The sequence below is a fragment of the Chiloscyllium plagiosum genome, chromosome 11 (genome assembly GCF_004010195.1).
Source record: "Chiloscyllium plagiosum isolate BGI_BamShark_2017 chromosome 11, ASM401019v2, whole genome shotgun sequence".
Taxonomy (NCBI): domain Eukaryota; kingdom Metazoa; phylum Chordata; class Chondrichthyes; order Orectolobiformes; family Hemiscylliidae; genus Chiloscyllium; species Chiloscyllium plagiosum.
In genome coordinates, this window is record NC_057720.1 from 19,018,108 (window position 1) to 19,030,860 (window position 12,753).

Here is a 12,753-nt window from a genome sequence, read left to right on the forward strand (position 1 = left end):
CCTAATCACATACGTTTCTCTTTGTTCATTCCCTCTTACCTTTTCCTTTTAATTAAATAGCTAGAACATTAGGATTTTTTCGCTGTTCTGATGAAAGGTCATCATTCTCTTTTCGTTCTCCACTGATGCTGCCTGGCCTCCTGAGCACTTTTGCAGTTAATCGCGAACCTGTTTTGAAACAACAGTGAGGGGATAAGTAGTGACAGGTCTGCAACGTATTTTGTTGCATTATGCCGTCTTGTACAACACGGCAATCTGCGTAAGAACAAAGACTCATTTAACATAACGTGCTCCTGCAAATTAAAGAAAACTGGCGCTTTTCTTTCATGCAGAGCTGGGCGAAAAATGCAAAGAGACTGGGGTTTTTTGTTTTGTGTGTGTGATTGCAACAGCCAACCCCCCCCCATCCCTGCCCTGCCCGTCTGAATCACTGTGTGCAGAGTAAATGAGCGTTGGTAACCCAGCCCTGGGTGTGAATCAGTCAGTGCCTCCTGCGGCTCAGTTGGGGAGGGATCGATCGCGGGCGAGCGTCTCCGTCTCCAACCTGAGTCCTCCAGCATCCCGGCTTCCACCGCGTTCTCCTGGAGAGAAGGACGAGGAGCGAGGAGACAGTTGCCGCTGAAGCTGAAGGGGGCGGCTTTGAAAAAGAACAACACACTCACACACAGACTTAGGGAGGGAAAGCGAGACGAAGTCGGGATAAAAGGAACGAGCCGGCAACCATGCATTGGGGGACGGAGCTCTGGGTAAGTGAGGAATTTTATTTTCTCTCTCTTTTGTTTGTGATGATGTTGATTGTTTTTTTTTGTTGTCACGCGAGGGGGTGACGGTTGGCGGGGGCTGGACGATGGCCGGCTTCCCCCCCCTCACGTCAGGATCCACACCGAGCCGACAGCCCCGGGATTCCGGGGAAGCCTACGCCGCCCCCCCCCCCGAAGTTTGATTTTTTTTTCTCTCCAAACCGCTCCGGTTGGCGAGGGGAGGGGAGGGTGGGGTGTTGGGGAAGGTGCATTTGTTGTGTGTGTGTTTCCTTCTCGGGCAGCTCGGTCCTGTGCCATTTTATTATTGTAAAGCGCCGCTCACACCTGCGAGGAAAGTTGGGCAGTCTTTTTATTGTCTGTCTGTCTGTCTCTCTCTCTTCACCCTCTCGCCACCTCCACAACAGGGGATCTCCTCGATCATTTTGTGGTAGTTTTTGTTTAAGGCGGTGGATTCGGTTAGCAGCCAGTCCTCTTTTTTTAAAAAAAATAATTATTGTGTCGGGTGTTTGTTACTGGCAGGAGGAGCCCTCCTTTGCTGTTGGAACAATGCACTCGGTACGTGGCTCTGGGAGAGGGAGAGATCTGCGTGTCTGTCAGCTCTCCCCTCTCTCTGTGGGTGTGTGTGTTTCTCTCTCTCTCTCTCATCATCGAATGTAATTTGGAGATTTGAGTGAGTGACAGAAAGATCCAGACCAGTTTGAGGGATTTCTGTCACTGCTATTCTCCTTTTCCCACCCCGCCCTCCCCCCTCAGCAGTACATGTTTGTGGAAAGACTCCATAACGCGCTCACAAAGCAATACCTGTACGTTTTACCTGCACGGCACGTCTTTTTAATGGATTCCCTTGAACTCCATTTGATTTGCAGCTTCCAAAACGGTCACTTGTTCGATCAGGTTATGTGTGTTGTGTTATATTCGTATAAATAAACACTGAAATGGCAGAGCCACTTGATATTTATATATCCCACGACTTTTCTCTCAGCAAGTGTCTTAATTGTGAAAATTTTGCATCGTACCTCTCAACCGTGTTGTTACGAGCGACTGTCTATTTTCTCTATTGGCCGTAACGTAGGGACTGTGGCCGTTTAACTACTTTTCATAAGTTCTAGTACAGCAAATGAACAAATCACTTGTGCTTCCTGACATAAGCTCAAAATATTTATTTCTCTTGATTTTCATTGTAAACCTGATATAGTGGATGTTGACAAACCCGCTAATTTTAAAATGTCTGCCCCTCCACGTCCTCAAAATATTCTACACTTTGGAAGCCAGAACGATTTCAGGAAGTTGGTACAGGGTGTTTAAAATGCAGTTTAAAGTGTCGAAGCACGGTATGTCCGAATAGGGAAGAAACCTGCGTAAGGGAACTGAGACCCCATTATTCTAAGTGAAAGAGGTGAACATTTCATTTGCTTTCTTCGGACGTGCCGTACATTAATGTAGAATAGGCACTGCATCCGAGAGAACATAAGTACTAAAGGAAATATGGTTGAACGTATCTAAATTGCTCCGGGAAGGAGACCCATAAACTAAAACAAACAATCTATGTTGATATTGAAGATAAATTAGAATATAGACTGAAGGATTGCCCAATTCGAAAAGTGTTAAATAAGTTAAAAACAGCATTCAACGACTGATTTAATTTTTTTGGATAAGCTTGAGTTGATGAGCAGAATTTGAATTCTATGTATAAATATAAATGCTGATGAATATTTCTAATCTAACTGGTTTGTATTGCATTAACATTCCAAAGAATAGACATAGCAGACTTGAAATGTGAGTACTTTGTTCTCAGACCATTGCTGCCAGATGTGCTGAATTTCTTTAGTATTTTGTTTATTTTATATCTCCAGCATTCGTTGTACTTTGCTTTTATCTTACTTTAATCTTGTTTCATATTTAAGGTGAATTTACTAAGACTATAATTAAAAATTAAAATCAAGCCTAGAGAGAAAATGATTTACTTTCACTTTGTAGTGAATCGTGATTTAATCTGTGCAGTTAAGCTGCAGTTTACGTGTTACATCTTTTTCTTTTAACACATCAGTCTATTTGCAGCAGTGGAATCTACCTGATTGATCAGGAATGGACATGTCATGTGAGATGTACATCAAAAGTAGAACAAAACTAATCTGGGCATTGATTCTCCACCAGTCTGCCCTCAATTATCAATAAGGTGTCTTGACAGCATTACTAAATGGCACCTTGTGCTATTCGCATTCTGCCAGAATTATCTGGCCTCTGACTTCATTATAATCTTGTTTCAGACATGGACAAAAGAGTTGAATTTGAGAAATGTACTCCCTACTGAACAACACTATAGTATACCTTCAACATCTGGACGCAGTGGTTCAAGAAGTTGGTCACTACCATCTTTCTGATGGCAATTGGGGTTTGCCTTTGCTGCCCTTATCAGTGATGCCCTAACCCCTCAAATGAATTTTAAAGCATTTAGCACTGGTTGTGTAGGTAAGCAGAGTTCACATTTTGGCAGCACATAAGACACCCCATTAAGTATAGTGTGTGGTGTTAGTTGAGCTCATCTTGGTTCGTTGTGCAGACTTTACAATTGATTATTAGCAGTGGGTGGGGAAGTAAAAAATGGATAGGAGTTCCTGGTCATTTTTGTTTTGTATGAGACATCCTGCTTGAGATTTGTTTGTTAGATTTTTTAAAATCAATTTATGTATTTATAAACTTAGGATTTCTGGCCCAGAGGTAGGGATACAACTACTGTACCACAAGAGCCCTTGTCATAAACCAATAAACCCACCATTCTCCCACTCTGGACTATCAGGATTCAAACCCTGGTCTCCAGAACATTACCTAATTCCATGGATTAATAGTCAAGGGATAATACCATGAGGCCATCTCCTCACAATCTGCTCCACAACTTGGAAACTAAGTCTCCAGGCTGAAAGGTAGGAATGTTACCACTATGCCACAAGAGCCTTGCTCCAGATTTTTATCTATTGTTTTCTTTTCATATCTCAAAGTGCTCGTACGCAACTTTTTTTTGTCCCCACCACCAAATCAACTGTGGTCCTATTATCCACCATTCCTAAATCATCCATGTTTCCAGTTACTCAATTTATGTGCCAAACTCAAAAATATGCTTTTTAAAATCACAAACCAAGCAATCCACCATTCTGATGTTTGTCAGAAATTAAATCTGGGTCCCCAGGACATTACCTCAGCATCTGGATTAATTGTCTATGGTAGTGCCACTAAGCCATCTCCTTGCTGTATAGACTTGCACAGCCTTAACAAAATGAGGTTTTTGAGGACAGTACAAATGTTAGGGGAGGTGAGGGCAGTTAGGATATTAGCAGGAGATTGATTTTTATGTAATTTTCCAATTCATTTTCAGAAAACTTAATTTTGTTTCTGGATTTAGATTTTGATAGTAAATTACAGCCTCAATAGTTGCTATTAAAGTATGTGGGAGAGAAACCTGAAATATCCAAATAGATGGACCACGATTAATTAAATTATAGTTAGGTTTTAAGTCAAACATTTGTGGAATCTTTAAGGGAAAATGTTAACTTTCTGTACATTATTTTTAATATGAGGGTGAACACCATAGTATTTATAGAATTATAGAATGTACCATCACAAAAAAGGAGAGCATTTTACCATCAATTCCATTGCAGCTTTTGGGGGAAAGCTGACTGGTCTAATTAGTAGCTTTGCAGATGATACAAAGATTGGTGGAGTTATAGATAGTGGAGGATTGTCAGAGGATACAGCAGGGTATAGAGCCGTTAGAGACATGGGCAGAAAATGTTAAATGAAGTTTAATCCAGACAAATGTGAACTGATGCATTTTGGAAAGTCAAGTACAGCTGGAAATTATACAGTGATTGGCAGAACTCTTAGGACTATTGCTATGCAGAAGGATGTGGGTGTGCAGATGCACAGATCACTGAAGGTGATAGTGCAGGTAGATAAGGTGTAACAAAAAAGGCTTATGGCATGTTTGTCTTCATTGGAAGGGCATTGAGTATGAGTGTAGACAAGTTATGCTGCAGCTTTATAGAACTTCAGTTAGGCCACACTACCAGAAGGACTATTGCATATACATCTGGTCACCACACTACCAGAAGGATGTGGATACTTTGGAGAGGATACAGAAAAGGTTTACCAGGATTGCCTGGTATGGGGACTTTTTTTATGAAGAAAGGTTGGATAGACTGGATATGTTTTCCCTGGAATGCATGAGGTTGAGAGGAGACCTGATAGAAGTTTATAAGATTGTGAATTGCATGGATAGAGTGGAAAGTATGGGGCTTTTTCCTGAGGTGGAAGGGTCAGTTACTAGGGGACATAGGTGCAAGGTAGGAGGTGGTGGTGGTGGGGTGGGGAGGGGGCGGTGGTGATGGTGGTGGTTGATTGGTTTAAAATGGATGGCAAGTTTTTCATAAAAAGAGTTGAGTGTCTAGATGCTGCTGCCAGAGGTGGTGGTAGGAGATTCAAAAGCAGCATTCAAAAAGCACCTGGACGAATACATGAATAGGAAGGGAGAAGAGGGATCCTGTAAGTGAAGACAGACAGTTTTAATATGGAAGGGCAAAATGCATCAGTGCAGGCTTGGAGGGCCAAAGAGTGTACCCCTCCTAAATTGAATGTTTGTGTGTATATATCCCTGACTTGATTCTCAAGCTAATCTGTATTAGCTGATTTCTTTTGGGACGGCTGCAGACTACTCCAGTTGGGTTCAATCCAAAGACCTGAGCATTGGTGTGAAAAATAGCTAGCTTCTAGTTCTTTAGCTTAATGACCACTAGTGAATGCAAAACCCATGTGCACTTTCCAATCATAATACAAATATTCTGTCAGCTCTTGGTGTTTAGTATTGTGCATGAGAAGTGGCCTATTGGGTGAGGTACAGGATAGCTACTGGCATAAATTCATTCCAGTAAGGGACAGAACATTTCAGAAGAACAAGTATGAAAGTGGAGTGGGCAAAAATGTTGCCTTCACAAAAGTTGTACAGTAGGTTTTTTTTTTGAACAGCCGTGCATTAGTGATTGTTTAATTGCAGTGTTTTTACTGTTTGGTAATATAAATATTTTTAATCAACCTATTCAGACAGGTTATAGTATATCTCTAAAGCAGATGGAGCTTGAAACCAGGCCTCTGGCTCAGGCAGAGACACTATCATTGCGCCATTAAAACTCCCGTGTTTGTTTAATAGAAGCTTGGCTTAATTGGCCACTCTTGTTTCTGTGGCTGTTGTTTCTGCAATTTAAGATTGGAACTCGGCTGACACTTCTCGGTAGTACTGATTCTGTGCAGCATAATTGGAGAGAGCCTTAGATTGTGGCTTAAAGTAAGGGCCTGTCAGTTATGTTCTTATATAAAGTTACCACAGCATTCAAAACAGAGTAATGAATTCTCCTCATGTTTTTCCTTCAACCAATAGTGGACTTATATTCATTTTTCTAATTGTTGTGTGTGTACTGATTCCTCTTTGTGAATGTTTTTAGGTTGTGGTCATTTTCCTAATACTTTTAAACTTTGTTAGCATTTAAATATTGCAAAATCATATTCAACTTCCTCGCATCTAGTTGTACTGCTCTTGGATATGCAAAGGCTAGAATCAGAGTTCACTAGATGATGAATACAGAGATCTGGTTAATGTTCTGGGGACCTAGGTTCAAATCCTGTCATGGCAGATGGTAGAATTTAAATTCAATAAAAGCCTGGAATTAAGAGCCTAATGATGCTGTTGATTACCTGTCAGAAAAACCCATCTGGGTAACTAATGTTCCTTAGGGAGGGAAACTCACTTGGTCTGGCCCACATGGTACTCCAGACCCACAGCAATAGGGTTGACTCTTAACCGCCCTCTCAGTAATAAATGTTGGTCTAACCATCCATATCCCAGGAATGAATATTTTTAAAAAAATTGGTTTCATAATTAATTTTTTGTAAATTTCCACTTAATATTAGCATATAATTAAATGTTTTCCTCAGCATTTTGGAGATGTGCATTCCTTCTTTAAACAGAGAAGGATTGCAGAATGGAGGTGCTGTGGGGTCTACCTATGAGTCACAAGAAGGTAGTATGCAGATGCAGAAAGTAATTAAGAAGGATGAGAAGAATTTATTATGAGACGAATTGAGCATAGAAATGAAGATATAATTGAAGCATAACATTGGCTATTAGTGATACTATATTTGAATATTGTGTGTAGTATTAAGTTAAAAATCACACAACACCAGGTTATAGTCCAACAGGTTTAATTGGAAGCACTAGCTTTCGGAGCGCCACTCCTTCATCAGGTGGTTGTGATGCAGGAGCGGCGCTCTGAAAGCTAGTGCATCTCCAAATCGTGTGTAGTATTGGTCGTCTTATTTAAGGTAGGATGTAAATGTGTTGGAAACATTTTAGAGGAGGTTTACTAGACAAATATATGCAATGATAAGGTTGTCTTATGTTGAAAAGTTGGAAGACTGGACTGTTTACACTGACAGTTAAAAGAGCAAGGTGTGACTTGATTGAACTGTATAAAATCCTGAATGGTCCTAACAGAGTATATGTGGAAAGAATGTTTCCTCTTTGGCAAGTCCAGAACTAAGAGGCACTTTCTTTTTAAGGAAAATGTAGAGTGCTGATTTCAGGCAGAGATTTAATTTTTTTTTCTTTCTGTGGCTTGTATGACTGTGGAATGTCTGCCTCAGAAGGTGATGGAGGTGACACTTTTTTTTAAAGAGGTAGATAAACAAGGACATCAAAGGTAATTAGGGGTATATGGAAATATAAATACAAAGCACAAAACAGAACAGTCAGATTTTATTGAGTGTAGTAGGCTTGATGGGTTGGATAGCTTACTGTGTTAATTTGTATATTTGATTGTAGATTTTAATCATAAGATACTGTAAGCTTGCATTTTGTAGACTTTGTGATACAGTTTTGATATTACCCGAGAGGTCACAGAATTGCTTTTATGTAAAGGAGCATAAAGGAGCTCTGAGGAACAGGAAAATCGACGTTTCGGGCAAAAGCCCTTCATCAGGAATGGCTGATGAAGGGCTGATGAATTCCTGATAAAGGGTTTTTGCCTGAAACGTCGATTTTCCTGCTCCTCGGATACTGCCTGACCTGCTGTGCTTTTTCAGCACCATTCTAATCTATCCTCTTTATAACCCTACATTGACTTAGTAGTTTTGATTTAAAAGAACATTTCTAGCTGCTGAAGCATAGTTAATGAAATGTCCAATTTTGGTACAGGTGTGCTATTTTTGTATATTGCGTTCCTATTTTACAAATCTAACGCACTGCGTGGAAGTTGTGATTTCAGGATTCTCATTTATTTTTGGATAAAATTAGTATTAATAAGATAGTGGTGATAACTACCTAATTGTAATAACCAGTAACAGTGCGTTTGTTTGAAACATCAGAGACTACAAACCTTTTAAGTAGCTTAATTGTAGTTGCTCGCTTACGTGTGCAATATAATTGCAGGAGAGGCATGTTGAGTCCTTCTGCTATGTGTTTCTTGCATTAGTTTGTAGATGTCCTGAATTTGGAAATGGTACTTCAATAAAACTTTGAGCAATTGGAAATTTAATAACAAACTGCATGTCAACATTGGCTTAAATGAATAGAGGCTATATTACCTGGAATTAAAAGTAGAACAACATCAGTAAACTGCGACGAGTAGTCTAAAATTCACTAACAATTCAATTGTGGTTAAAGTTTGTCTTCAAGCTGCAGTATTTATCCAGTCAAGAATGTTACAAATCAGTTTCTTATATAATAATTTCTTTTCAGCACGTTCAATAATTGGGTATAGTAAACTGTTCACATTTTCCTATTTCAGATGCTTTCAAATCCTTTTAGAAAAGGAAGTTAATGTGAATATCCAAATTTGTTTTGAAGCCTCCACCTCCAAAATTGAATTAGTTCTTTGTATAGCTGTTTCCCAATCTGCTGAAGTACTCATTGCTACATTGGTGCAATAATTCTATTTCTCAGGTTGTCTAAAATAACCTCTGTAAATACGTGGAATTTGAGAGTTGCTTTGTGTTATGGATATGTCCACTGGGAATTGAATTGAGACTGTAATAACCTGTTTCTTTTGAGATCTGTAACTACTGTTGGAATAGAGATGCTCATTGTCCTGTCAGTTAATGCTGGATTCAAAACAAACTGGCAGGGATGAATGGATGGGGTTCCAGTTTACTTTGTACCACATGGCCTCCCTTGACAAAAATTTGAAACCTAAATTTGGTTTAAGTATTTAATAGCCCTAACACTGAAAGCTTTTAGAAGAAGCAACATTAGTATTGCTAAGTGAAACTGCAAAAATACTCTTAAGAATATTCTATCTCTGAAAAGCTGATGGAAGCAGAGTTCCAAAGTCTTTGGAACTCTGCTTCCATCAGCTTTTCAGAGATAGAATATTCTTAAGAGTATTTTTGCAGTTTCACTTAGCAATACTAATCAAAGAGTATTTTTGCAGTTTCACTTAGCAATACTAATCAAACATCTAAGAGTAAAGCGTTTACCTAATCTCTGTTTTGAATATGCATCACTAGTTTTAAACAGAGATACCTATTTCTAGATTCGCTGATTGGAGGAAATATTCTCTTCAAATCTATCCTGTCAAGAATCTTCAAGGGTTTTATGTTTCAATCAAGTCACCTCTTCCTCTTCTAAACTCCTTATAGGCTAGCCTGTCCAAGTTTTCCTCCATAAGGCAACTTGCTCATTTCAGGTATGAGTTACATAAACTTTCTTTGAATTGTCTTCACCACAAGGTGGTGATCAATACTGCACTGTATTCCAGGTGAAATCTAATCAGTGCCTTATGTAACCGAAATATAACTTTTTTTTCCCTAATTTTATATTCAGTTCCTTTCATGATAATAGTGATCTTCTATTAGCTTTCCTAATCATTTGCTGTACCTGTGTACTAATCTTTTTTGTGATTCCTGCACATAGATCCCCAGGTCCCTCTGCATTTCAGAGCTCTGTAATCTCTCTCCCCATTTACGTAATCTTTTTCATTCATTCTACCAAAATGGATAGGTTCACATTTTACCACATATTTCATTGCTACATCTTTGTCCACTCAGATAACCTATCAATATATTTTGTAAACACATTGTATCATCTTCACAACTTGTATCCCTACCTATCTATGTGTCATCAGCAAATTGGTAATCGTACCTTCCCTCACTCCATCCAAAGTAATTTATATAAACTACAAGTATTTGTGGTCTGAGTTTTGATACCGCTCGAGATGTCTTGCCAACTTGAAAAAGACCAATTTATGCTTATTCTCTGCTTCCTCTAAGCCAACCCATTTTCTATCCGTGCCAAATATTGTTACCCCCTACTAGGATTTAAAAAAAATCTGTAATAACCTTTTTGATGTGGCACCTTATCAAATGCCTTCTAGAATTCTAAGTACAATGCATCTGCTGCCTCCCCCTTTATTTACAGCACGTTACCACCTCAAAGAGCTCCAATCATGTCAAAAATGTTTTCCCCTTTCACAGAACCATGTTGACTCTACTCCATTACCTTGGAGTTATTAAATGCTCTTTCATAACTTATATAACAATGATTTCTAACATTTCCCCTATATTTGCTAATGTTAAGCTACCCAGCCTGTAGTTTCCTGCTTTCTCTCCTTAGTGAATGCAACACCTGTATTCAAAATCTTGCAATCTCATAGGACTGTCTCTGAAACAAGTGAGTTTTGGAAAATTGAAACCAAAACATCAACCATCTCTAACTGACCATTTTTTAACACCCGAGGATGTAGTCCATCAAGATTTGGGCTCTTGTAAGCTGCTGTTCCAACAATTTGCTGAGTATCACTTTTCTGGTGATTGGTTTTCCTCAGTTCCTCCCTCCTTCCATTTCCTGATTTATTGCTGCTTCTGGAATATCTGTTGTATCATGTAACCATGGATAATAGTTCCTACCCTTGACATTTTTCTTTAAAATTGTGGAGTCATACAGACAGAAGCCGACCCTTTGGTCAAATTTGACGACACCAATCAAGTTTCCCAAACTTAATTAGCCCACGTGCCTCAATGTGGCTCATATCCCTCTAAACCTCTTACAGCTTTTTCACACAGAGGGTGGTGCTTGCATAGAATGAGCTACCAGCGGAAATGGTGGAGGCTGGTTCAATTACAACATTTTAAAAGGCATCTGGATTGGTATATGAATAGGAAGAGTTCAGAGGCATGTGGCCCAAGTGCTGACAAATTGGGCCTCTTACTGAGATATTTGTATCATCGATAGTCACAGGTGAGGTGCTGGAAAACTGGAGGATGCTGGTGCCACTGTTTAAGAAATGCAGTAAGGACAAGCCAATGAACTATCAGCCAGTGAGCCTGATATCGGTAGAGGGCAAGTTGCTGGAGGGAATCCTGAGGGACAGGATGTAGATGTATTTGGAAAGGCAAGGACTGATTAGGAATAGTCAACATGGCTTTGTGCGTGGGAAATCATGTCTCACAAACTTGATTGCGTTTTTTGAGGAAGTAACAAAGAGGATTGATGAGGGCAGAACGGTGGATGCGATCTATATGGACCAGTAAGGCATTCAACAAGGTTGCCCATGGGAGACTGGTTAGTAAGGTTAGATCTCATGAAATACAGGTAGAACTAGCCATTTGGATACAGAACTGGCTCAAAGGTAGAAGACAGAGGGTTGTTTTTCAGACTCGAGGCCTGTAGCCACAATGTTCGGTGCTGGGCCCTCTACTTTATTTATATAAATGATTTGGATGTGAGCATAAGAGATATAGTTAGTAAGTTTGCAGATGACACCAGAATTGGAGGTGTAGTGGACAGTGAAGAAGTTTACCTCCGATTACAACAGGATCTTGACCAGATGGGCCAATGGGCTGAGAAATGGCAGATGGAGTTTAATTTAGATAAGTGTGACGTGCTGCATTTTGGGAAAGCAAATCTTAGTAAGACTTATACACTTAATGGTAAGGTCCTAGGGATTGTTGCAGAACAAAGAGACCTTGGAGTACAGGTTCATAGCTCCTTGAAAGTGGAGTCGCAGGTAGATAGGATAGTGAAGAATGCATGCTTGGTATGCTTTCCTTCATTGGTCAGATTACTGAGTACAGGAGTTGGGAGGTCACGTTGCAGCTGTACAGGACATTGGTTAGGCCACTGTTGGAATATTACATGCTTGAAGAAGTTTTCCTCCTCTCTCTACAAGAATTTCAGGGAGTCCCTCTCACTGCAACTCCCAGGTCATTTCCTCTGCCCTGAAGCTCTTCAACCATGTCCTGAAACAAACTCGCTACCACAGCCACATTTGCTTCCTCAGTGCCTGCCTCCGTAACCAACTCATCCCACATGGACTCCGGACCACCTTTAAACCAGCAGAGTTTGGAACCGAACAGGATAAACAGTACAGACTACAGATTCAAAAACACCAGCAACAGTTCTCCTTAAAGATCCTCCACTCCACGCTTGCAGCAATGCGCCGGCACCTAACCTCTGTACAGTCAGCCCTACCTCAGCTGAGGGCCACACTCTCTCAGAATTGCATAGGACCCACTCTGTACTACATCCTCAGGAGAATTCATACTCTCAGCAAACAGTATTTCAACTCCATCTCAAACATCAAAAACTGTAAGTACAACAAACTTTTATCTACCCACCTCCATAACCAGTGCTCCTCAAACATTCCAGAAGATTCTGCCGGCCTCTGGAACTGCTCGGATGCCATTAGCCATGTGGCTGGTGCAGCTGCCATCCCCACGCTGATTGATGATGTCACTTCTGCCCCCATCATGGCCACTCCCACAACTACTTCCGCCCCTCTCATGCATCACACGTGACAGCATGTCCACCCCTCACATCATCGCTGATGTCACACGCTCAGTGACTTCCACCACCCCGACTGCTGTGTCTGCCACCACTTCCGCCCCCACCAACGCCACTCACCTGCATTCTGCTGACACGCCCCCCACAGATCATCCTACTGCCATTCTTCCC

General features: G+C 40.5%; 1 protein-coding gene across 4 annotated transcripts in view; it reads left to right on the top strand.

Annotated features, from left to right (window-relative positions):
• Positions 1-513: 513 nt before the first annotated feature.
• Positions 514-12,753, top strand: part of fnbp1l (formin binding protein 1-like) — a 201,806-nt gene continuing 189,566 nt past the window's right edge. Inside the window, exon 1 of one of the 4 annotated variants that reach the window (XM_043698825.1) lies at positions 514-746. In XM_043698825.1, coding sequence (XP_043554760.1) covers positions 723-746 — 24 coding nt within the window. In that variant the 5' untranslated portion in view covers positions 514-722. The remainder of the gene's footprint in view (positions 747-12,753) is intronic. The other 3 variants (XM_043698826.1, XM_043698827.1, XM_043698828.1) reach the window with 3 other exon arrangements.